We start from the raw sequence: 27,681 nt of genomic DNA, 5'->3' as shown, positions 1-27,681 counted from the left end.
GCCCCTTCCCTTAGGAGAATCGTGTAAGGGGGCAAAGGAGATTGATAGTGTTTGTTTGATCTCACACTGTTTCTAGGATAGATAAACCTTGCTGCTTTGACATAAAACACGTTTTAGGGTACCAAAGCACACTCTCAAGGAGGAAACTGCTTTTATCCCTGCAGCTATTGTGTTAGTGAGTATAACAGGCACCGTCTCTCCAGAAGTACAGCTTATCACCATCATTCATGTAGTGAAAGGTGTTACCCACGATGGTCCGGGTCCAAGTGTACCTTTTTTAGTACAACAGGTGTATTGGAAGCAGAAAGAGAACACCCACAAGGGAGGATGAATCTATAGCCATTACTCAGTGATCCAAGGCAACCTGTGGATAAACTGTGTCCTTTGTCTCATCCTTTTATGCTGCAGAAGTATAGAAAGAAAATGAAATTTCTGAATCAGTTTGTTCCTTTTTCTAGAAATTGTTTGGAAGGTAAGAGAAAGAGAATGCAAATGCTGCTGATACCTGGAGTTCCAGTCTATTTTGGAACTGATTCATCTTCCTGATCCTAGTTCTATTGATAATGTCACCTGAGTTTACCAGGCATAGTGGGAGAGTCAGGATGTCACAGGAAAGCCACACCGGTAAAATGGAGCTAATAATGATATACATCCAGGGTTTATTGAGAGAATAAAATGAGTTGATAACTGGAAAACTCTACGATATCTGGAAGTTAATAAATGTTTAATAAATATTTTCTAGTGTAATTATTATATAGTCATTATATAAAGAGGAATTTATTATAATTAGTATGTAGTCTTCACATATAGAGGAATGCTTGCTCTCAGTTTAGCAAATACTGTTTGAGCCCACTATGGAGTAGGGAGGGTGAAAAAGGAAGAAAATATGATTCATGTTACAATCGCAATGCAGTCTGTGTGATACGGTAGAAGTTAGCACAAATGCTGTGGAGTAAAGAAGAGGAAGCTAAAACATACTACAGAGGTCATTAGGAAAAAGTAATAAAAATATTAAAAGAACCCTTAGTGATAAAAATTTAGGAAACTATTATACTACAGTTTCATTCTTACATGTTACCTGTTACCACGGTATCTTTTCCTGCAAAATGGTTTTATAGATGGTTAAACATACTCAGTTTGAGAAAGAGGTAAGCAGACCCTTTTTGTGTTGCTGGGCTTTAAAATGCCTTCATATGCAGCATAAAGAACAAATTATGAAGTTAACTCTTCCAGAGCCACCATTGGAAACATCAAAGCAAATTATCCTGTATTTTTTAAATGGTTTGCACTTAAAATTTATGACTTTTCCCACATGCTATATTCAACGTTAATAGGAAAGGAATAAAATAAAATGTAGATTTATAATCATTTACTTAGTTGCCCCATCCCTTCTCCTACACCAGGTAGGTGTGAAGATTTGCAAGAGAGCCAGGGATAAAAGCAATACTTACTGAGTATTTCCCATGTGGCAGGCATCATTCTTAGAGTTTCAGAGGCTTTATTTATAATAAGGGGGTTAAGAGGGTTAAGAATACCCTCACGTTGTGACAGGTATTCTTAACCCTGTGCTGCCAAGGAAGAAACAGAGGCTCAGAGAGCAACAGAGTCACCCCGCTAGTCTGTCTGACTCCAAACTCATCTTCCTGCTACTCCACTGTGCTGTCTCAGGAGACTGATGTGTGTCCTTAAGGAACCCAAATGAATTATTTTAAGGAAGAAACACATTGTTTACTCGACTCTGGGTGAACACCGTTGTCCTTTAGGTGACTTCTGACCCTTAATTTCCAACTATAATCCTCATCAGAAGTAGGGAGATAATCAGACATAGAGAACAGACTTGTGGTTGCCAGGGGGGAGGGGGATAGGGGAGGGAAGAATTGGGAGTTTGGGATTAGCAGATGCAAACTAGTATACATAGGGTTGGATAAACAACAAGGTCCTACTCTGTAGCACAGGGAACTATATTCAATACCCTATGAAAAAGAATGTATACCAATATATGTATATCTGAGTCACTTTGCTATAGAGCAGAAATTAACACAACATTGTAAATCAACTATGCTTGAATACAATTTTTAAAAATAAAATAAAAATAAAGAAGTAGGGAGATAATTTGCTCATAAACTGGAAGATTTGTTGATAATCGGATTCAAGCTTTATTACAATTAGTTTAAGTCAAGATTCGAAATGATACCTAAAAAACGTATTGCTTTCCATTTCAACAGTGTTCCTAAAGCAGTCAGACCAAACACACTCTCCAAAAGATGAAAGAAACCCTTGAACAGTCTTTCAGACTGTGGACACAGAAAGAATGACCATCTATATTACCTACCATGTGCCTGCACGGTGCTTTGTGCTTTACATCTTCATCTCCATTTAAAACTCATCACCACGCTATGGGATAGATGTTATTAACATATCCCACCAAGGTTCAGAAGGGTTAAAGGACTAGTCTAAATGAGACAACTCATGGGATTGGACCTTGAACCCTCGTCTATTTGCACATAGCTCTGACCAAACTCAAAGCTTGCACTCTTTCCCCAGACACTCTGCTGTTTCCCATTTAAAGATTTTTCAGAAATAAATAAAAGAGTGACAATAGGCTCAACCTCTGGATCTCAGTATACTGAGTCCCATAACATGATATGACATCTAAACATGTTCCCTTGCTGATGAAGAATTCCATCATAGTATTGCTCAGTATATTATTATAGTATTAATCAGTACAGTGATGTTGGAAACCCTAAGATATTTCTTTTTAAATATCAATCTGCATAATTCTGAGGACTGGTTAATTCTAGTCATATGAGAGATAAATTTAGATGAAAGTTAAATCTGCAGATAACAAGCCAGTTTTCACCACTTACAATAAAACTTTTTTAAAAAGACATTTTCATTTCATTTGGAAAGAAAACAGTTCCTTTTGAATTCTTCAGGCCAAGCCACAAATACATCCATTAAAGGAACAGGGAATCCTTGACATGTGATGAATAAGAAGCTGGCTGAGAGGCCAGCGGCTCCCCAGGGTATGAAATAAAACAGAGAGCAGGTCGGCATCAGCTGTTGCTCCAAGGCAAGGCTTCTTGTAACTGCCCCTTGATAGCCCACCTCTAACAAAATAATCATACTAGAATCCTACTTTTATAACATTTCGTTAGAGCATTTGATTTTTTTTTCTCATTTCATCCTTACAAAAATCATAAAAGATAAAGCAGGAATTTCCTGCCCTACTTTAACATATGGGACAACCAAGGCCCAGGGAAGTGGTAGGACTGACCCAAGAACACAAATTAGTTAACAGAAACCAGGTTTCTGGTTCAGGCCCAGGTTCCCTAGGGCCACTCACTGCTGTTTGTTCTGTACCAGTTGTTCTCAAACCGGGACAGTTTTGCCTTCCAGGGTGCATTTGGCAATATCTAGAGATACTTTGGTCATCGCAGCTGGGTGGGGTTGGGGGAGGCTACTGACATCTATTGTGTAGAGGCCAGGGATGCTGGTAAACATCCCAGAGTGCACAGAACAGCCCTCACGAAGAATTATCCAGCCCAGAACGCCGGTAGTGCCAGGTTTGGGGAACCCTGAGACTGAAAAAGAATTATACAATTTAGACCATAGAATATAGCATATTGCATATACTGTATAAATTATACAATTTAGACTATAGAATAACAATATTAAACAACAGTTAACATTTACTGAGTGCTTACAAAAAGCCACTATGCAAAGAGTTTTTTATGCATTGTCTCATATATAATAGTTCTATAACTGTATGAGTTGAGTTTTATTCTACCCAAGAAGAGAAAAATGAGACTTAGGTTAAATAACTTGTCCAAGGCCACATGGTTAATAAGAAGTAGACCCAGGACTCAGAGCTATAGCCAGTCTTGTAAATTCTATGATTTATATATGTGTGTGAGTATTTGTGTGTTTATGCATACAAATAGGTAGGTAGGTAGGTAGGTAGATGGATGGATAGATAGATGATAAATAGATAGATGATAAATAGATTGATAGAGATACTGAGAATAAGTCTGCATCTTATAATGAGGTGTAAGCTGTGGGGCATATCTGAAATGAGTTCTTTTCCTCCTTCCTCTCAAATGGGATGGAGTCTCATGGGAATGTTCCTGCATTCTTTGTTAAGTCAAAGTTAAGGAGGTTTCAAAATCTCCACGGGGTTTCTCATTTTCCTACTGATATCTTTTGTTTTCATTTCAACTAAGTAAGGCTAAAAGAAGTATAGACCTAATTAAATGCAGAATGTGAGCATTTGTTGTACTTTCTAGAATAAAGGCACTTGAGAACAGTCTGCCCCAGATTGTTTTATCTGTGAACTTTTACTCCAAGACAGAACATAAAATTAAACACAACCAAATATGTCTGCTGTGAATTCTGGGAATTGGCTCAGCTAGGGCTGTATGCGTGTGCCCAGGCAGTGCCTGGGAAAAGCGAAAGAACGAAAGATAGTTTGAGCCAGACATGATCTCTCACCTTCCGTGTCTTTTCTTTCCTATCCCAGGCATCCAGCAATTAGAATGGTTATTATTCATTCATTCACTTACTGAAACCAATATGTGTTGAACTTCTACTACACTTTAGATTTTGCTAACAAGCCACGCCCTCGTGTAGCTTACAATCTAGTGGAAGAATCGGATGAAAAAAATGCAAATCACATTAAGCACTGTTTTACAGTTCCCAGCGTTCATGTGTGCTGTTATGTGCTTTTCTGTTTGTGCCGTGATGTCTGCTGTTGGTTGAACACTGTGCTAAGTTCTTTACAGCGGCGTCTGGCCTATGACTTAGCTGACGCTCAATAAAATGTGCTGAGTTAACCCTCATAATAACCACAGGTTAAAGGTATCTCCTCCATTTCACTGATGGAGAAGCTGAGACGATGTTATTTTTACTAAAGCCAAGATCAGATCCACAGGACTCAAGGTCCAGCCTCTGTCCACCATGCTACAGCTACTTAAAGGACACATTCTAGCTTATTCAGAGGAATAAACATTCCTGTATAATTTTCCTCTTCCCTTTGATCCTTATGAGCTCTCTAGGTCTTTGATTTTCTTATCTGAAGCTGTACAGATGCAGGAATGGAGCCCCCAGACACAAGACATCTTCTCTGAGACCCCAGGGTGCTCTACTTAGCCTCAGCCTGATCGGGACTAGGTCCCCCGGCAGCTCCACCCGGGCCTCACAGCGTTTGTCCTTTTCCCGTTAAGTCCTAGATCTCCTCCCTTCCTGGCAGCCCCAGGTCCCCAGTCCTTTGGCCATCTTCTGTGAGATCCTGCCTGCAAACCTTCATTCACTACGCTCTCACCTCTAGTCACTGTGGCCACCTTCCAAGCCAAATACTGTGGGCTGGGTGGAAACAAAGTCGAAAAAGAAACATTTGCCTATGTTCTTTCCAGCTGGCACCTAGGCACACCTCCCAGCTTCACAGCTTCACTGTAGCCCTTATCATTGCTTTTCTGCACAGCCCTGAGTGGAGAACTGTGGAAAATGTCTGTTTCTTTGGGAGCTCCTTTTGCAATGACCTAGCCATTTGCCCTTGTCCGTATTCTACCACATAACTTATATTCTGTCTGTCTCCCCAACTAATTGAGATCCCCTATTTGTTTCTTTCTTGAATTGTATGGGGAGGCGGAACCTTGATTACGTTCATGTTTTCATATTCAAACCTTGGCCCTTTATTTCACTCTAGATAAGTCCTGAGCCACAGTTCTTCCACTAGCCAGGCCAGCATGTCTGATTCACCTCTAATGAAAGGTTTCTCCATCTACCAAACAACCAGAACTTCCAAACAGCAGTAGAGTAAGTCCCTTACATACGAACCTTCAGGTTGCGAACTTTCAAAGATGCAAACTCGCGTTCCATCAGCGTCAGGCGTGAGTGAAATTGCAGCTTGCCCTCCGTCTCCTATTGCTGACGATCCTTCAGCTCTACCATCTCCCACCTCCTCTCCCTCCTCCAGTCAGTAACTCTTCTTGCCTGTTCACTCGATGCCAGCCCCTGGATGCCAGCTGTTGAACTGTACTACTGTACTTTTCAAGGTACTGTAAGATTAAAAATGTTTTCTTTATTTTCTGTGTTTGTTTTCAATATGTTATTTGTGTGAAAAGTATTATAAACCTATTACAGTACAGTACTATATAGCCGATTGTGTTAGTTGGGTACCTAAGCTAACTTTGTTGGACTTATGTACAAATTGGACTTACGAACGTGCTCTCAGAATGGAACACGTTCGTATGTAGGGGACTTACTGTGTTGTTTTTACACCTAAACCAGCTTCACTGAAGAGTACCCATTGATAAGAAAGTAGTGAACCATTTGGCTCAATTTGGAGTTTTCGTACCTGGCCTGTTGCTTTTGTATTTCCTTTTAAGTCCTTGCCTTGCAACGGTTTGCCAAAGGGCACGTTGCCCAGTTCTGTGCCTGAATAGCCCTGACTTGTCCCATAACCTTACAAACACCCGCCCTGGGTTCTGCTTTGTCACAAACCATTTTCTCCAACGTGGTGGTTTACAGTTTGGGGCAAGGCAGATGTTTTCCAGATTGCGAACATTGCAGTTTTTAACTCACTCTGTCAGCAGCCTTCTCCCATATTTCACAGAAGACCTGTTGTAAGGCAATTTGTCTTTCAGCCATTTCTTCAGACCAAAATTGAACATTACAGTGAATTGGATGGTGGGGAGGGGGGAAGGAGGTAAGAGGAAGGAATAGAGTACTGCTTTGTATAGTCTGAAGTTTTCCGGAAGAGTTATTTTTGTGCTACAGAGATTTTCAAGATGTACTTTGGTCTCCAGTCTTTATATATTTTCGACAAAGTAAAGAACAATAGTTACCGAAAACTTATAACTGAGTCATGTTCCATAAACATTTTACACCATGAAATAATTTTCTCTCAAAAGTTTTTTTATTGTCCCCCGTATGCATTGAGTCATTTACCCAGTGTGTCAGCTACTCTAGCAATAAGCTTTTGGAAGCCCTTAACTCTTTGGGCCCACTACCATGCCAATAGGAAGTGCTCCTCGTCATCTTGGACTTTTGGTGACAGAATTCTGCTATAACACCACAATGATTGTTGTTATTGGCTTTGCATCAGTCAAGATTCTGGCAGGAAACAAAAGGCACAGGCAAATAGACTAAGAATTTTATAAAGAGATTGTTTTTAAAGGTGTTGGCAGAGTTGGGGTAAACCAATGAGGTACAGGACCTGGGGCTAGCAGGAGTGGGAAGCATTACCATTCTAGGTCTGGAGAGTCAAGGGAATGATCGGTTACCCCTTCCCATAGAGTACAGCTGAGGCTGAAGAGAGGGCTGTCCAGTGTGTGCTGTGGCCTTTGGTGGAGGGATGCAGAACACACCAGCCCTACTCTCTCTTCTTGCCCTGGGGTTCTTCTTATCATACCAATGCCTCCTATCAGCTGGACCTAACTGGAAGCCAGAGTCCATTACTCCTGTACATAGAGGTCAGCCTCAGCACAGAGCTGGATAAAAAAGGACTAAGACTGGATCTGGTGAGCTGAGGACACTCAGGGAAAATATTCATCACTGGCTTTAAATCAATTGCTTCGTAAGAGAGTCCGAAGTTCAGTAGGGGTCTGAATAAGGTATGTCAGTCAACTCAGTTTATAAAATCAGAGAATCTTGAGAGGAACGTAGAAGTCAACCAGCCTCTGCTTGAACATGCCAGAGACCTCCAGAGACAGGGATATCTCTCTACACCAAAGTGATTATGGGGTGGCTCCCCCCGCTCAAAATCTGCCTTTGTATGCCAGAAACTAAAACTTGTATGTGAAATCTCCTGAATTTTTTTTTTTAATTTGAGCCACGAATTCAAACTGTGGGTGGGGGGGAAAGCCTAGTAAGGAACAAGTGTATTTACTAGATCTGGTTTTTAACCTCTTGTGTCATTTCTCATCCAAATTTGAAGACATCTATTGCATCCTTCATTCGATTTTTTTCTTTGGTCTAAAGAGCATGTAGCTCTTCCCGCCTTTCCTTACCCATCCTCCTCCTCCTCCTCCTCCTCTGGATGTTTCTTGCTCCTTCAAAGTCCTTCTTAAAAACATGACTCTTAGAGTAGAAAACTTTTGATGTCTTTTAACCAGAACCGACCAGAAGAGGACCATGATGTTCTCGACCATGACTCAGTCCTGCCAATGAAGGGTATTTCGTTGCTATAATGCCATCTATGAAAATTTTTTGAGCAATTTCATCATGCTGTTGTTGGGTCCAACTGAGCCTTCAAGTCTTCACTAAAACTTACTAGTCTTCTTTTGTCTGTTCGTTTGTCTTTAATTTGGTTACCTCAAAAATTATTTAGTAGATTTGCTGAATCATCGACTTCTCTAAGCAAGGTCTTTAACCTAACTCCAAGCTATCATATTTATTTGTAAAATTTCAACTGTTGGTTTAAGGGTCATTATTTTAGCCTGTTGTGTACGAATCTCTAAAATTTTATTTCTATAGTCAATTAGGTATCTTTCCTAGATTCAGGCCATTTTCAAGTTTGATAAGCACATCACCATCAAGTAGTTGATGACAGTGTTGAACAGGCAGTTTCTCTCAAGGACAGCCTTCTATAATTTGATGTTGTTTTGCTGATTAACACTATTAGGGTACAGCCATGTGGTGAAGTACAAAACCATCTATTGATATTATTATCTAGCCCTCCATCTTTTGTCCATAAGGATATCATGCATCACCTGATCAAATGCTTTGCTAAAGTTTAACTGTGCTTGGTCTACCACTCCAAAATAATCCTATCAGAGATGAAAGACATTTAATTTTATAAAACCTATTGGATTTTGGAACTTAAAAAATTAGCTCAAATAAAAAGTGGGAAAAGGACTTAAATAGACATTCCTCCAAAGATGATATACAAATGGACAAGCATATAAGCATATGCTCAACATCACTTATAAAGATTAAAGGAATTAAAGAAATGCAAATCAGAGCTACAATAAGATCTCACCTCATACCCATAAAGATGGCCACTATCAAAAAATAGAATATAGCAAATGTTAGCAAAGATGTGGAGAAATTAGAACCATTTTGCACTTTAGGTAGGAAGGCAAAATGTTGTAGCTACTATAGAAAACAGTATGGATATTTCTCAAAAAGTAAAAAATAGAATTACCGTATGATCCAGCAATCCCACTTCTGGGTATACATCTAAAAGAATTGAAAGCAGGATCTCAAAAAGATATTTGCACACACACGTTCATTGCAGCATTATTCACAATAGCCGAGAGTAGGAAGCAAGCCAAATGCCCACCAGTGGACGAATGGATTAAAAAAATGTGGTGTACACATACAATGGAGCATTATTCAGCCTTAAAAAAGAAGGAAGTCTTGTCACATGCAACAACATGGATGAACCTTGAGGAGATTATACTGAGTGAAACAAGCCAACAAAAAGACGAATACTATGATTCCACTTATATGAGGTATCTAAAGTAGTCCAATTCCTAGAAACAAAAAGTAGAATGGTGGTTGCGAGGGTCTTGGGGGAGGGGGAAATGGAGAGTTGTTGTTCAATGAGTATGGAGTTTCAGTTTTGCAAAATGAAAAAGTTCTGGAGATCTTCTGTACAACAGTGTGACTATACTTCACACTACTGAAATGTACACTTAAAAATGATTAGGATGGTAAATTTTGTTATGTGTTTTTTACCATAATTAAATTTTTTTTTTTTGATTAAAAAGAAAAGTTTAGCCCAATTCTTTCCTTTTATAGAGGAGAAAACTGAGGCCCTGAGATTTAAAGAAACTTTTAGTGAACTCATGTGGATTCTAGTTGCTAAGGTTTTTTCTCAAGTGCTCACAAATGAGTTACTGCCCCTAACTTAATGTGGTTAAAACATTTCCCAAAGAGAAAAATCTTAATCACTGTATATGGGCTATTCAGAGTCTTTTAAAGAATTCGTTTGAGAATACATAAGGCAATAGATCATCTACTTAGTATTTCCATCATTAAGTCAAGAGAGCGAATGGCTGGGCCCAGCATGCCAGCTGAAGGCCTAATTACCACCTTTTCTCCTTCGGCTTCCAGGTATACGCTTAAATATCACCAATGCAGGCCCCTATCTGCCACAGACCTGCTTATTTTGTAGTTTTCAGATAATAAATGGTGGCTATTCCTGTTTGTTTTCTATGGTTTTAACATTTTTTTCAGACAAGATCATAATTCAACTTGTTTAATTTCATTTGAATTCTAAGGTTTTGTAAGACTCCTTCCCACCTTTGCCAGATTTAAGATCTGAGCACTTTCGTGTTTTAACTCAAAGTAATATCCCAGATATGTTTCACTTCATAAAAGTACCTCTTGAATGAGAAATTGTGTTTACCTTGCTTTAAGCCCCAGGAGAAGAAAGAGTATTTTTTCTCCATTATATTTAATTACTAATCAAAGTATTGAATATCATTGTAAAAATAAAATAGGAATGTCAGATGTGAACTGTGATACCAAATTGTTGATTTTTAAAAGGAAATTAATCATGTGGTCTGGACTAAATTGTTGGTTTCAAAAAATCCCAAGTATTTAACTTGATGTAACTAAATATGTGCATTTAACTTTTAAGCAGTTATTCCAAAGTATTAAAAATCTTCCCCATTCTAATTTTCAGCCAATTTTCTTTGCAGTGCCTCGGAAGTGTCCATTACCCTTTAAAGTGAATAGTAAGAATAATGTCCATTGTTCTTATGTGATTCTTTTTAATAGTATAGATCCCACTAGATATTAGTCCTTACTGAGAAGGAATCTTGGAATCTTAAGGAGAATGATGAAAAACAATTCCATATAGTATTTTAATTTTTATTAGCCGTATAATTTAAAAAGCACAGAGGCATCGAAGACACACTCGCATTCCAACCCTGACTCCACCGCTTCCTAGCTTTGGCAAATTTATGCTTTCTCAGCCTCAGTTTCTCTGTTTGTGAAATCAAGATAACCCAAAGTGCTAGGTTAAAATGAAGAATAAAAATGCTAGGATATTAAAAAGGAGTTGGTCAAATGTTAGTTTTCTAATTTTCCATGAGTAAGGTTAGTTGTTCTGTGGAATGTTTTGTTTTTTGGGGTTTTTTAATATTTTTTTAAATTAATTAATTTATTTATTTTTGGATGCGTTGGGTCTTTGTTGCTGCGCGCAGGCTTTCTTTAGTTGCAGTGAGCAGGGGCTACTCTTCATTGCAGTGCGCGGGCTGCTCATTGCAGTGGCCTCTCGCTGCAGAGCATGGGCTCTAGGCATGTGGGCTTCAGTAGCTGTGGCACGTGGGCTCAGTAGTTGTGGCTCACGGGCTCTAGAGCTCAGGCTCAGTAGTTGTGGCACACGGGCTTAGTTGCTCCGCAGCATGTGGGATCTTCCCGGACCAGGGCTCGAACCTGTGTCCCCTGCGTTGGCAGGTGGATTCTTAACCACAGCACCACCAGGGAAGCCCCTATGGAATGTTTTTATATGAAGTTTTTTGAGCCAGACACTGACTCCCCTTCTGGCCAAATGCAGAGAGCTGTGTGGGAAAGGAAGCCTGTCATCAGTAAGACTTACAATAGGCCTGAATTTGTTTTCTGTCACTTCCAACATGGCCACATAGTGTTCTGCTTGATTATTTCACTTGGCAAGAAGACATTGTGCTAGTTTTGCATATCCTCGCTGTAATCAGAAGGAGCCAAGGTTGACGATGTTTAAAGGATTTAGCTTCTTGAAGTTTGTTCTCCTGCAGACCTACAGGGGGATTTGTCCCAGGCCTCCCGTTTACAGTCAAAGGCGTTCTGTGAATAATCTGATACGGACTAAGTACAGAATAGACTCCTTTGTTTGCCAGACAGGTGAGAGCCCTACTTTCTCTTGTTGCTAAAAATGTCGGCCAGAAAAGTGACTAGCATTACATTCGTACTAAATTAGCCTCGTTCCTTTTGTAATCTTACCCTCATAATGATTTCACTGAAAATCCAAGAATAACAAGAAGAACTTACCCCCCTAGGGTCCTGAGAAATCTGAAAGTATTTTATAATGTTAACACTTAGCATAACCTCCAACAACTATACAGCAGTTTTAGATTTTCCGAGGTTCTTTTGTGAATATCCTCTCTCACGTGAACTAAACAAGATTGGCAGAGCAGGTACCATTATCCTCCTTGAATAACTGAGGAGATGGAGGTCAGTGAGGTCGTTCTTGCTTAAGGTTATTTAGAATTTCCTGCCCCAAACTTTTATTTCCTGAATCTTTTCCTACTCTAAGGGTGGGGGGTAAACATTGGGTGATTGAGTTGTAACAGGTACTAGAATAGATAGTTTCTATGTTACTTCACTTATGGTTTACAACAGTTCTATGAAATAATCCCATTTTACAGATGAGTTTGCTCAGAGTGGCCAAGTGCGTACTCAAGGTTACATAGATAATGACAAAGGCAGTCTTCAGAGGTTTCTCCCTCTAAAACATAATCTTCCTTTATTCTGCTACATTGTCTATATAGAGATATAGCAATCTCTCTCTCTCTATCTGTCCACCCACCCACAGACATGCAGACACAGTTGTTACTAAAACACCCGAGACCCAGTTCCTAATGACTAGAATGATTAGAATAGCCTCCAGAGATGCCTGGGTTATATGTCTACCTGCCACAGCGGGGAGTTCAAAAGCAGTGCACCTGGCAAAGCTTTTGTGTTATTCCCCACCTTTCAGACCTCCTTCATTCTTCCTACCTGTGTGAAACAAGAAAAATCCTACCATGAGAAAATAGGTGCAAAACAACAGCCGCTATCAAAGTACTGGCGGTCTAGTGTAGTAGCTGGAACAGTAGGTGTGAAGCAAGACCCACAGGAGAGGAATCCAAGCTGTTGAATTACTAGCTGCAGGTCCTTGGGCAAGTAAATTAACCACTCTGCCCCTCAGCTTCCTCACCTGTAAAAATGGGGATGAGGATGGCGCCTACCTCATGGGGTTGCTTGTGAGGATAAAATGAATGAGTTTTCAAAAGTGCTTAGAATAATACTTAGCCCATATTAATAATAATAGCTAACATGATTTTCTGCTGGTAGAAAACACTCAAGAAATATTAAAACTATCATTTTTATTATACTCAGTAAGCAGATTTTACCCTTCCCCAGCCCCTCTGAGGGTTAACCCAGAGATCACAATCCCAACACCCAGGTTTTGGTGCCCCTTCCTAATTTCTCGGGTTGAGTCTGTTTCTGTGGGGAGTGTGATTAATTACTGCCGTATCTCACTGAACAGGTTCCCAAAGAAGGTGTGTGCAAGTAAAGACTATGTACAAGTATATTCTCACTTACCAAGCTTTGCCGGGTACGCAGCTTTTGAACTCCCCACTTTGTATGCTGTGTCAGGGAAGCTCACTGTTTAGAGGGACTTCTGGGCTCTCTTCACCACTCTATCCATACTTCCCTTGTAGTATTTCCAATAGCATATTGTAATTATCTTTTCTCTGTTTTCCTTAGCAGATCACGAGGTCCTTAAGGGCAAAGGACATGTCTTATTTCATTTTATATTCCCAGTACCTAGTGGAGTGCTTGGCAGTAGTAGCTTTTTGTTTATTGACTGACTGAAACAAATGGGGGGATGAGGGAGTGGATGCATGGTTAATTCTTTTAAGTAAATAATCAGCTCTGAATTTTGTGTCAATCTGAATTTTGTGTCAATCTGAATTTTCACACTTTGGATTTTCTTAAAGCTAGATAGCCGATGAGGGTACTGGTGATCAGGACATGTCATTATGCAACCCTTCTAATTACTGTCCCATAATGCTTACATTGTTTTACCAGTCAAATAATTCATTAATTTTAGTATATGCCCAGGGTATTTAGTTTAATGGTCAGACTCAAACCAAAAAAAGAAAAGTATGTGTCCTTGTGTCCTTCTATACATGTTATATTCTTTTCCAAGCAGTGGTAACAGTGGATGTATAAGATTTCAAAAATATACTTCAAAGGGTTAGCACTCATAATTATTGAGTTCATATGAAACCATTTAGAAGAATTCTTGGGTTTCAAAAAAGTGTCAAGTTATAGAGTGATGCTGTGCAAGAGGGAATTGTAGACACCGTCCAAAACAGATACTTCACTTTTGTGGATGAGAAAAAGTGAGACCCAAAGAGGTGAATGATTTGTTCAAAGTCACACAGCTCATCAGAGACTGAGCTGGCCCTGACTTCAGGTCCCCATATTCTCAGGCCAGTGGCTTTGTGGACCCTGGGGCCAGGATCCTTTGGTGATATTGCTTCTGGAAGATGCAGGACTGGCCCTATATGTCCAAGCCAGCCAAGACAAGGGCATGATTTCTGGAACACCGTGTTGCGGTGGTTGATTTGGGCTGGCAGCCAGTGGAAGAAGACCCCTGGGGTCCACATCAATGCTCTTAGATGTACACAGTCCATCCATGTGGCGTTTAACTTTTAAGGTGTTGGAGAAATGCAGGTCTGCTGCTGAAGAGAGGCAACATCAGAGGGGGGACCCACACACACGCGAAGTCTTCGCAGTGTCCCTCTGCAATTTTTAAACGTTTGAACTTTAAACTTTTCAACTTTGATAAACTACCCTGAAGGTCTGATGGAAACAAATTGTAATAAGCAAGGGTTCTTTTTTCTCACAGTAGATTTGTGTGTATAGAAGAATAGGAGGACATTTTAAGCTCTGCCATGTAATATTATTCCATGTTATTCGAACTAGTATAACTTTTGCTCTTTTCCATTTTCTACACCCAGATTCAAAGGATTCCAAGGAGAAGAACAAAATGGAAATCCTGTACATACTGGTGCCTAGTGTTGCCATCCCCCTGGCCATTGCTTTGCTCTTCTTCTTCATTTGTGTCTGTCGCAATAACCAGAAGTCATCGTCACCGCCTGTCCAGAGGCAGCCAAAACACGTCAGAGGTCAAAATGTGGAGATGTCAATGTTGAATGCATATAAACCCAAGGTAAAACTAGCAGTCCTGAGCTGCGCTTATTCTATAGACTTCAAGTTAAAGCAACACTTATAACCCACCCAAGCTTAGAAATCAAATGATATAGAATCAGAAATTTCATCAGTGCTAGAGTTCATTTTCAGCATAGCCATGCATTTCTAACTTTGTCCAAGGCAGTTTGAGTATACTTTCATCAGTGTGACCAATTCGGTGCTGGGCCCGTCCTAGCACTACCTTACGTAGAGTTTGGGCTGGAAGGAATTCTTATGAGATCATCTCTTCCAGCCCCTGGGGACTCAGAATGTGGACTATTTTTCCACATTTTAAAGAAGGAAATTCCATACTCTTCCAATCAAACTGAAAGAGATGAACAGAGAGAGAGAAATCAGACATTGTTTACTAACTTCACTTTCAAAAAATTCTTTTGCTTGTACAACAATGTGCAGGTATTAATACTACTGTACTGTACACTTAAAATGGTCGATTTTATGTTATGTGTTTTTTACCACAATTTAAAAAATCCTTTTCATGTCTAACCTAAATCCCTTTCTCTTTGGTTTAAACATATTTTAAGAGAAGTGTTGTCCTTCCCACAGTCTTTGAATGCTGTTTTATAATAGCCCACCTTAGCCTTCTCCTCTCTTTGCTAAATCAATCCACTTCCTTTTAGTTTTTCCTCAACATCTTTCAACATTTGGGTTGCTCAGGGTCCTGGCAAGGAACCCAGGGTCACTGGCCCTTTCCTTAAATGGAGCACACACCACATCTTGAGGCTGAAATACAACAGAGGCTTTCTCTCCGGAAAGCCAGCACCCCAATCCCAGGCCTCTCGGGAAAGAGATTTCATTTAAATAATTTAGGATTCTTGCATCCACAGAAGCCTGCCTTTTCTTTGTGTTCCAACTCCACAGGAACATTCATTCAACAAATATTTATCTTCTCTGTGGCTTAGTGACCATATTATTCTTTTGACCCTCATAAAGAGGAGATGCATCCCTTTTTATACAATTTTAGGAAAAAAATTGCCTGCACACTCAAATCAATCCTTTTACCCAATAAGTAAAGTAGCATAATTGGGCCTGACACATAGTCCTCATTTGATTTTATTTTGCTTTGCTGTTGAATTTTTTTTTAATTTAAAAAGTCTTAAAATATTTTTCTATTGCAAAGTCATACTTGTTGGTAAGGTTTTGGGGTTTCTTAAATGCTAAAAGAAATCATTTTTTTAAGTATTCTGTTCCAAGCAAAACCACTGTTCTCTCTTTTTTTTTTTTAATTTATTTATTTTATTTATTTATTTTTGGCTGTGTTGGGTCTTCGTTGCTGGGCGCGGGCTTTCTCTAATTGTGGCGAGCAGGGGCTACTCTTCATTGCGGTGCGCGGGCTTCTCATTGCGGTGGCTTTTCTTGTTGCGGAGCATGGGCTCTAGGCACACGGGCTTCAGTAGTTGTGGCTCGCGGGCTCTAGAGCGCAGGCTCAGTAGTTGTGATGCATGGGCTTCGTTGCTCCGCGGCATGTGGGATCTTCCCGGACCAGGGCTCGAACCCGTGTCCCCTGCATTGGCAGGAGGATTCTTAACCACTGAGTTCACTCGGTGGCTTGGGGAATGGGCGGCGGTGGAGGTTTAACTCGTGATATCCTCGCTGCTAGCTAGCCTACTTACGTACATTACAGCACGGTTAATCCTTACAAATGTAATAGGAGAAAATAGAAGGGTTAACATTATTGCACATTCATGTAGTCACACCTAGTTAACCGTTTACATATCCCATGACTTCAAACTTCTAGTGCAATAGTCTTTGTTCTGTGAGACTCTTTCCCTGTCATTTCTGTTACTAAATTCTGAGAAGCCTTACAAATGCTAGAGCTCTGGGCGGGAGAGAGGGCCAGATCAGTTTGTTTCTAGTAGTCACTATGCAGCAACCACCATCCTGGGGAGGTGGGCTCCTCGTTGCTGTGGCAGGAATTATAGGAAGAATCACTTCCATTCGGAAGAATTACCTGTGTTGTAGGTCAGCCTCAATCTGCAATTCAATTCCATTCTAAGTGGAGGTTTATTTTGCAACACGTGATGTCCAACAGGCACAGTGTTTTGGATTTACGTTGTCTTTCAAATAAAGATCTCAGAGGGCTCTGTGGCACAACTAGAGAAAACTAATACATACTGAATGATACACATTATCAGGAACTATTCCAGGAGCTTTTACATTCATTGTCTCATTTAATCCTCGCACCTATTATATAAGGTAGGTATTATTATCACTCTCATACAACCAGGGTAACTGAGACTCCAAACCAGTTAAGTAACTTGCCTAAGGTCACAGAGCTAGTAACTGGAAGAGATAAAATGTGAATAGAGATTTTTCAGCTCTAGGGAAAGCCCCTGAACTTGCCCATGCCATGATAACTTTTTCACAGGACAAATCATGCTGGGAAGGGGGTATGGGGGCAGGCAAATAATTAAATATGACACTCCATTTGTCAGTCTGGCCTGAACACTAACCACAGGATTCACCTGGCTCTGACAGACCTCCTGAAGAGGTCTGGATAACAGTTGTAAGCTTGAGTTACATAGCCCCAGTCCTGCCAGGGACATGTGAAATTTGGCCAGAGCAGCAATAGTCCTCCATCCTCCATGGTCATGGAGACAAATGTAAAATATACGGGGATAAATTTTTCCTAAGACTTGGTGAAGCAAAACATTGTTTTCATCATTTCTGGACCGTTTCCGAAATGTGCCTTGCCAAATCTCCCAGTTTCAAGACTTCTCCAACACAAAGCTTAGAGTTTAGCCTTAAACAGCTCACAAGCAATTCTGAATCAGACTCGAAGTAGGAATGGCTCAAGAATATGTGACTGGGTTGAGGAGGGGAAAGGAAACAACAGAAACAAATGCTAATTTTTTTTCTTACTCTCCTAAGAAATTTGGCTCCAATCAAATTTGACTTATTCAGCTGTTTGTTTTGGTTCTTACTGAGTGCCTTTCCTGGAAAAAGCACAAAGAACTTTGTAGACCTTAAAGAAAATTCCCAAATGTAAACAGTCAATCTCTAAAACTGCTTTGAGAGGTCACTGACACATAAATATTACACGTACCTATAAAATCTAAAAGGAAGGGACACACATAAGAAAGAGGAAAAAAAACAAAACAAAAAAAGTCTTGGAAAAAAAACAAAACAAAAAAATTCTTGGAAAAAAAACACCCTACCAGAGTAAAATCAAAAGGATATTTGGAGGTTGGGATGAAAAAGGAATGAAGGGTAGAAGCTGGTCTTCCCTGGCCTCATTCTTATTTATCCAAATGAATGTGCCCTTCAGGGTTTAAACTATCTCTGTCCATCTCTTTCCACTTGCTGAGCTGATTTTACCCACCGTCCCCGCCCCCCGCTGCCCCACCAACCCCAAGTGTTTGTATTAAGAAGAGGCTCCTCTGGGAGATTAGAAATCCATACCCTTCAGAGGTGACAATAGGCAGCCGCAGACAGACTGGCTGACGGGATCTGGCTTGAGTCCCCAGAGAGGTGAACGGTACAGTTGGAAGTTAAAACTTCTGAGGAGGCATGAGTCTCCTTCTGATCTGTGGGGAAAGGAAGCCCGTGGACCAGACAGGCATCTTACGTCTGAGCCTTGAACAGTCAGGAAATGGAGATGGCCCCCTGGCTCCACCTCTAACTGCCCTGTGACCCTGAGTAGCCACTTAGCCTCTCTGTGTCTCAGTTTTCTCGGCTGTTCAGACACAGAGGTCGACTGTGTTCATGCAAAGGACGGTTTGTTTATTTTTCTTTTATTTTGCTCAGCAAAAGATTTCAAGCCATTCAGTTGGATTAGTTAATCTCCTATCTTTTCCATCTTTAAAATCTTCTGACAGTACTCTGGTGATGCAGGAACTAAGTAGGGTTTTCCTATCTTGCATTACAAATTTTACAATCTGAGTAGGGTTTTTTTTTTTTAAAGTACTGTGGAAAATGAACCTTCTCCAAGAAGCCTGGGAACTCTAACTTGCCATCTCTCCGATTCTTTCCCTCTGCCTCCCCCCTCCTCTCCCCACCCCCAAGCTGTCACATCGGAAACACTGAGCAGTCTCGCTGAGGGAGGTAAGCTGTCGAGTTTGCCTCCTGGGGACTTAGAACGGGAGCAGAGCCTCTCCCTCAAGCACAGGGTGAGCCAGTTCTGTCCTTCCCTATGTGACCCACCTATGTGGGATTTAGACCCTCAAAGAGGTTAAGGGTGGAAGAATTTGAGAATGAGGGGCAGGAAGCCTAACTAAACCTTCGGGTCAAACTCCTGCAGCTCCTGGCTGATGGAAGGAAGATTGGGGGGAAAGCAAAATTGGCCTGTAGCTTTCTGAAACTGGTGGCTGTATTTTATTTCTCAACTAACCCTCATCTCTTGCCCGCTTCTCTGTTTCTCCACTTCCAGGCTATTCCTCTCTCCTTTTCCTTTCCAGCCAAGGTATTCAGCCGTTGCTGAATGTACTGACACTTAATTATGTTCCCTGAGCCTGTCCCTTTTGCTAGCAACATGCTTCCATCTAAAAATCCCTGCTGTGGTTGAGCCAGCCCTTTGAAATCCCTGTTCTTATCCACGGTCCCTATACTTAGTGCTAAAAGGTCCTCAATAACTTTTCCACTCACTCCTTAAAGCCATTGTCTCCAAGGCTTCTGAGCTCATCATTCTATTCACATGGCCTCTGGGGAATCACCAGTGATGTAATTTAATCCGATGGCCTTTCCCAAGCCTTCATCCTCTTTAATTTCTCTGGAGCATTCGATATTCTTAACCACCATCTTGAAACACTTCTTCTCTTGGCTCTCCTACTATCTCCTCGTCTTTTCTTCACTAGTTCTTCTTCTTTTTAACTCCCCAAATGGGAGCCTCCTCTGATGCCTGTCAGTTGTCTTTCCTCTTTCTCTCTCTCATGCTGATTTCATCCTCTGGCATTGCTCTAGCTCCCACTTGACATAATGATTCCCCAATCTGGAAGGACCAAATCTCAAGTTATAAAATTCTTCCTCCCAGTACATAGGAGTCCACAGTCTCTGGGCCTAAGTTACCTTTCCAGCCATATTTGTTCTTAGTTTATTTCTTAGAGGTAGTATAATATACTTCAACGATCAAGGATTAGAGGCAGAGAGATATGATTACAAATCTCGCCTCCATTGTTTACTGGCCATGAGATCTTTGTTTTCTCATTTATGAAACAAGGATACAAATAGTACTTAAAAGAGATGTTTAAATGTATTTTTATTGCAGTATAATTCACACACATTATATTAGTTTCAGGTGTCTAACATAATGATTCAATATTTTGATATAGTGCAAAATGATCACCACACTAAGCCTAGCTAACATCTGCCATCATACATCGTTACAAAATTTTTTTTCTTGTGATGGAAGTTTTAAGATTTATTCTCTTAACAACTTTCAAATATACAATCAGTATTACGAACTATATTGGCCATGCTGCACATCCCCATAACTTACTTATTTTATAACTGGAAGTTTGTACCTTTTGACTCCTTTACCTGTTTTGCCCACCCCTTCCCTCCCCACTCTCCACCACTAGCAGCCACCAATCTATTCTAAACGAGCTGTTTCTGACACTTCAAGATAACGTGTCTGGCACGTCACAGGTCCTCAACAGCTAGAAGTTACTATTATTTTTTTGTTACAGTGATGATATGAACAATCACAAACCTTTTAAATCAACCACCAAATGCTGTGTACAGGATACTGTGGGCTGGGGAGGAAGCTATAGGATTTGGCAACCCACAGCATTAACTGGGGTGAGGACAAGGCAATTAGAGCAAAGATTATAGAGGTAGCTCTTTAGATAGCTCTGGTATTCCTGTGCCCATCCAGTGAGCATAAATCCTCTGCCCCACACCCTGTTCACACCCTGGATAAAATCCCTCAGGGCAGAGAGGGTCTGATAGTGAGGACTGGGGGACTGTCCAGTACAGAGATCAGCTTAAAACTATGCCTTTAGAAGTTTTACTTCTAGGGAGAATAAGTATTATGAATGGATATTATGAATAAGCTGAAGTACTTCACATGCATTATCTCAATACAGTCTTTACAGTAACCCTCTGAAGTTGGTACTAATTTGAGCCTGATTTTGGGCAGTGAGAAAACTGAAGCTTGAGATTCAGAGTCTGCCCAAAGTCACACAGTTAGTGAGTGGCAGAGCCCAAACTCAAACCCAGGTCTGTCCAGGTCCAGAGCCCAAGTGTTCCCTATTTCAGCGGTCCCCAACCTTCTTGGCGCCAGGGACCGGTTTCGTGGAAGACAATTTTTCCACGAACGGGGAGCGGGGGATGGTTCAGACGTTAATGTGAGCGATGGGAAGCGGCAGATGAAGCTTCACTCACTTGCTCGCTGCTCACCTCCTGCTGTGCGGCCCCATTCCTAACAGGCCACGGACCAGTACCCGTCCGCAGCCCGGTGGTTGGGGACCCCTGCCCTATTTCACTCTACTGCCTTAATTTTCAGGCTGACTGAAACACACAAGCCCAAGTTATGAGCACATGGTAGCTCACGCTGACATTAAAATTACTGGCATCTGTTCTGCCTGTTTCCAGGCAGAATAGAACATCTCCTGTTGACATTATAAAGCAACTCCACCACAGAATCAATCCTGGTCACCACCAAACATCCAAACTAACTATCAGAAAGTTAACATTATAGAGAAAAGAACCGTTTCTGAAGTTAAATCACTTCCAGAGAAGTGCAGCTGAACTCTGAACAAATGTGGCAAACTATTGGTTGGAACTCCCTCTAGAATTTGATTGCATAAACCAGAAGGCACTTAGTTCAGCTGTAGTCTTTGAAAATGTCCATAATCTCTGAAAATCAAATGGCTGTGGCCTTTAAGCTTTTAGAATGTAATCATTTCCATTTATGAGTGGAGTCAGTTGTTTCACAATTCTAACACTGTTTACCTAAGAACCAGTAAAATGCACAGGAAAGGAAAATAGGCTTTAGAGTCAAGCAGATTCCTGTCAACAGACAAGGCCAGATACTAAAAAAAAATCTCAGTTTCACATACTCTCCAGGGCTCTTGTGCCCAACTCAGGTAAAGCCTGCTGTTGAATGGTTTTGTTCACTTATCCCTGTCAACTAATGGGAGCAACAAAGGATCAACCAGAGTAAGGTCTAGGTCATCAGAGACCGGAGAGTAATTACACCTTGACATTCCACTTTTACACCAGTGGGCCTCATGCTTTTAAAATTGTGGCGCCCTCTGAGGATCAAATGAAAACTACCTCTTCTTCCCAGAAAAGTGCTTCATCTTTAGAGCCAGACACAGCTGGAGCTGAATCTTGACATCACTACCTAATAGTTGTGCTTCCATAGGCAAGCTACTTAACCATCGAAGGCCTTAATTTCTTGATCCATAAAGTGGGGAAATCATAGTATGAATCTCACGGATTTGTGATGAGGGTTAAATGAGTTGATGCATTGAACACGGAATGACCCCACAAGGGAGTGTAGCGTAGTCATGAGGAAGACAGACCCTGGAGTCTGAATTTACAACCTAATAGTTGTGGGATCACTTAACCGCTGTTCCTCAGGTTCTCCATCTGTAAAATGGGGATAATAGTCATAGTGACCAATGTCATAGCGTTATTGTGAGGATGAAAAGAATTAATACGTATAAAGCACTTATAGCCTAACACATAAACAGCCCCCCATCCCCAAATCATAGCCATTATTATGATCTCATTGTCTGGTACATGGCAAGTATTCAGTACATGGTAGTTATTACTAAGCTCGGATTACAAACATCTAGGATAGGAGTTGTGTCCTCTCTCCTCATGGTTCTTAAATGGTTTCTCATATACTATTCTGTGTGTATACTCTTTGGTACATAGTATATATAGTATCAGTTGACTGACTGAGGTAACCAGCTATGAAAATATATCCCACACAATTGGCTGCACATGAAAATATAATAAACCGATGACATGGCCCAAGCTGTAGCGTGATTTCTATTTGAAAACCTTGAATCTCTCTGAAAGCAGCCATGCAGAATATAACCCAGTGAAATACCAGTCGATGGCTCTTACATTTTTCTCTAGCTGGCATTTCCAAAGCATCTTCCGAAGCAGAGTGTTATAGTCTCTGTCTCGTGTAAGTCAGAATCATTCAGTCAGGATCTACAGGCACACTGTGGTCATTCATCATGCCGGGAGCAGGGACCAGACACTCAGTAACTGTCTGATCCAGAAAGTTGTATTCTTTTCTCTTTTTTTTTGAAAGTCATATTCATTTATTCCAGTCCCAGAGCATTCTCATCACCTGGCAACTTGTCAGGACTGCAGAATCTGACTTACAGAATTAGAAACTCTAGGAGTGAGGCCTAGCAATCTGTGTTTTAACAGGCCCTCTGGGGCATTCCAGTGCCTGCTCTGGTGTAGACTCTGCTGATCAACTTGAGATTCAGAGAGTAAGTCCACAAGCAATACAGTTCTCAGAGAAAACTATGCTTTCAAAGAGACACAGACCTGGTCATGTCCTCCTATTACCCCAAATTACCCCCTAACTTCAATAGGGCCAGGATCTGCTTCATTATTCCTCTAACAGGGTGAGGACAAATGTCACTGTGTGGGACCCGCTCTTCTCCTGCAGATACTTGTATCCAGCTAGAATCGGCAAACGTGTAGAGCAAAAGAGATTTGTAAAAGGGCAGCAGTCTTGGGACGTGAGGGATGGGAAAGGAACAAGTATAGGGGCTGCAAGGACTGTAGGAGGAGGTTTGGGTCCATTGTAGGAACATGAACGTCAGTCCTTTTCCAGCACCTGCTGCCGGAACCACCTTCCTGTCCCAGAGCACCGCCCTGAGCTCCGGTTCCCTCCACCCTCATGTGGCTCTGCTTTCCATCTGTGTGTCTACTTCAAATTGGACTCAAAAGTAGAGCCATCAGTCATGCCCCGTTCAGGTTAGAGGTGAAAAGTCACAGAGCGGGATCCGTGCTGCATGCCAATGTTGATGGCCATCGCAGAATACTCATCTCATTTCCTGTGGTAATCACTTAGGAAAAGTGAGCAGGAAATGGCAGCTTAGTCGCAAGCAGTGTCCTCCAGAGGAGTCATTTCAAGTGTATTATCACCTAAGGTGTAACTTCCCAAAGGTTGAAAGAGATAAAGTCACTGAGTCTGTCCGCCTTATCCATCTGCCATCTACATAATTACGATTTTTAAAAACTACCCATGGTTCATTGCTTTCATACCTAAAGTTAATGGATCTAAAAGGGGCACACGTCCCCACTTAGCATTCATCACTCAGGTGAGAGAAGCCACGCAACATCCGCCTGGCCTCTCTAGCAGCTGTTTCGACAGGACTGCAATACTCACATCGACTCACATCTAAGGACTCACATCTAAAATGTTCTCCCTTCATTTTCCTCCCGTGAAGAGCTCATTTAAACCTGAACACAGTTGTTCTTCAAAAATTTCTAGGGGAAGAAGCACAGTTGGATTTTAGAATAATGTATCAACTTCTACATCAACTTTGATTTTTCTCCCCCCAAAAAAATTATATAATTTTTTAAACCGCACTGAGGCAGATGTGTGTTTACTTTGAGAAGTAAAAATGTTAACATTTAAACTGAAAGCCTGTTTCAGTTTTAAGGTACTTAATTGCCTTGCAGCATATAATAAACGGAGCCCATCTTGTCATTCAACTAATGGAGGGAGTGATAAAGAGATAGGAGCCCAGGACCCTATTCATTCCAGTTTTCCTTTGTACTTGGTTTACTTTGGCATCGTGCCTCATGTGTATTTTACACTTCTTTACATTTTGTACATCCCTGTATGACAAATACTTGTCAAACAAAAACTAAACAGATTTATAACCCCTTAACTTGAAATGAGCCAAAATTGAACTGCCAAAACTTTATGACTTCATTTTCTTTCATAGTTTTCCACTACATTGGTTCAAGCAGACAAACCCCACTTGAGGTCAAGCAGAGGTCATTTCACTTTCATTACCAAAATATAATTTACAATATGCCAGACCTAAACAAGTTTAGCCTAAAGGGTCTGTATAATGTAAACCATCTGTTCCTCAACAATACAGCTAATTTCCTGCCGTCACCGTACAGTCTACTGACTGCTTCTTTAAGGGTTTTTATGATTTTTTAACTAGGTCAGGATTTATGTAAAATTTGAAAATGAGTCTATAGTTAAGACTCATTTGTACCAAATAACTTGAGCATTTAAAAAATGCAAATCACTGTGTAAATTGTTCCCCTGAAACCAAGCTCTGAGCAGTTTTTTTCTGGGTATTTCTATGCTGGCTGCTGCACAGGTGTTCCAAGGAAAGGTTTTGTGAAATTGGTCATTTTGGTTACTTTCCGTGCTTTTTTTTCCAAAGCAAATCCCCAAATTTGGTTCTGACTAGCTCTGGTGAACTATTCCTTCCTTCTGTCAGCTGGAGAAGATTTGGGACCCTATGCCATCTGGCCCACCAGGTATTGGTGAGCTATGACAAGACACACTTTGGGTCAAAACATACTTTTTCATGTGTCTGAACAGAGAGAAAGAAGAACAATTATCATGCCACAGAGTGACCACACACCGAAGGCTGACCTCTCAGCCCTGCAAGGTGTCAGGCCCCAGGCCGAGCCTCCGGAGACATGCTGTGTCCAACTGGCGTTGCCAGCCAGCCAGCTTCTCTGGTTTCAGACAGAAGGCCTTGTACACACAAGGGCAGCAATTTTGGCTCTCCTAAAAATTTCTGATGCTTTTCTAAGCCTCTTTCTCCATCTGTAAAATGGCAAGAGTAAGAGTTCTTCTTCCAAAGGTGAATACCAGAGAACTAATTTTCTTACCTCAGTGTATGGGAATGCAGCCGGCTTTCTTAGCTTGGGACACAAGCCCCAGGGGCCATGTGTCAGGCCAGCGCCAAGGTCCCGTCCACCTCCTCTTCTCTTCCAGTCCCCACCAGTTTGGCCTGCTTGCTTCCTTTCCCATCTGCCACCATCCACTCTTCCACGTGGGTCTTTGCTCCCTCCACCTCCATCCACATCTTCCAGAATCCTCAGAGGGGCAGACCACAGGCCACTCAAATTCTTACCCACCCTCGGGTTCCAAAACAGAGTCTCTGTCATTTTTAAAGAATTTTTTTTAAAAACCAGCAACTACAGGAGAACAGAGAAAGATTAACAAGAAGAAATTTAAACATTCGTTTTTTAAACATAGAATTATAGATGACTATCTAGAGCTATTTAAGGCTGTAAATGGATCTAAATCATTTGCATTGACTCCACTTTCTGGATTACTTCCCTAAGAAGGATAATAAAATTGATTTAAAGAGCACTTATTAGGTGGAAATTACTTTCATACATTGTTGCATTTAATCCCTACTGTAATTATGGAAGCTAGATATTATATTATTTTATAGATATGGAAATAGAGGTTCAGAAAAGTTAAGAAACTCACCCAAGGTCAGCCACCTAATATATAGGACTTATCCCACGGGGTTGTTATAGTAAATGAGTTAATATTTGTCAAGTGCTCAGAACAGTGTCTGGCGCATAGTAAGTGCTATATAAATATTAACTACTAATAATAGAAAGCGGCAGGTCCAAGATGCAAATTCAGATTTGTATGAGCCCAAAGGTTACATGGTTTGAATTACCCCACACTGCCTATGGGTTAGCTTCAGCAGGGGAAGGGGGAAGAGTCCTAACGCCTCCTTAGATCAGTCTAATATTCCTTGGGTTTAGTTCCTCATTCCCACTTTCCCTCAAAAGTAGTTTATTCCTCAGTCCCTTACCCTTCTCTATCACCAAAAGCATGGGGGATCCTGTTTAGGTCAAAAAGTAAGTAATACCTATCGTGCCATTCAAGGGACTTTCACATAAATTGGATTCGTTTACATCATTAGGTAAAGTTCTGATGGAAATCCCTGTCTTAACGTCATGTGGGAAAAATTCACTTTGGATTACTCTGGCCACGAAAGCACAATCAATCTGAGGGCTGCAAGAGTTAAAAAGTAGGCTTGGTTACTCTTCCCATCACCTACCTTCTGTTCTCCCAAAGGAACTCCACAGCAACTACAGAATCCTGACCCTAGAAGCAAAAGGAAAAATAGTGAAGGAATTGTGATTGCAGAATACATTTCCTGGATTCAAGCAGATAGAAAGATGGGTCATATGTTTTTAAATTATTCACTTTTTTGAATTGATAATATATTCACCTGGTTCATAAGTTCAAAAGTATAAAAAAGCATAAAGTGAAAAATCTCCCACCTCTGCCCCTCTCCTCCTAGTTCCCACCTCCATATCCTCCCAATAACCACTGCTGTTTCTTGAGTATCCTTTCAGCGTTTCTTTATGCCTATGGGAAGAAATATGAATATATTTATTCTTTTTCTCCTCCTCTTTCACACAAAAGCAGCATACAGCATTAACTGTTCTTTTGCTTTTTATTTTTAACTTAGTAGTAGGATTTTGGATATCAGTACATAGAAAGTGTCCTCATTTGTTCTTACAACTGTGTAATATTCTGACAAATGTATAATATTCTTTTTACTAGTTCCACCACAATTAATTTAATCAGTTTCCACTAAGTAGACATTTAGGTTATTTCTAATCTATTACAAACAGTACTATAATTAATAGGACTGTATTAATAAGCTTTAATTGCCTAAATGTTTAAAGCAAGAAGTTGCCATTACTTTCAGCAGAGGTAATTTTACTCTAAGACATTTATAAATACAAACCCCATAAAATCTGCTGTAACAAATTAGT

General features: G+C 40.7%; 1 protein-coding gene across 5 annotated transcripts in view; it reads left to right on the top strand.

Annotated features, from left to right (window-relative positions):
* The window catches only part of ROR1 (receptor tyrosine kinase like orphan receptor 1), a 403,988-nt gene that overhangs the window by 370,680 nt on the left and 5,627 nt on the right, over nt 1-27,681 (top strand). The window contains exons 8-9 of one of the 5 annotated variants that reach the window (XM_082356668.1): nt 5,975-6,053; nt 14,724-14,843. In XM_082356668.1, the coding sequence (XP_082212794.1) occupies nt 5,975-6,030 (56 nt within the window). In that variant the 3' untranslated portion in view covers nt 6,031-6,053; nt 14,724-14,843. The other 4 variants (XM_082356666.1, XM_082356667.1, XM_082356670.1 and 1 more) reach the window with 4 other exon arrangements.

This window comes from Balaenoptera borealis (assembly GCF_965194805.1).
Source record: "Balaenoptera borealis genome assembly, chromosome: 1".
NCBI classification, from domain to species: Eukaryota; Metazoa; Chordata; class Mammalia; order Artiodactyla; family Balaenopteridae; genus Balaenoptera; species Balaenoptera borealis.
The sequence above is the reverse complement of the archived record's forward strand: the minus strand, read 5'-3'. Positions and strand labels throughout refer to the sequence as shown.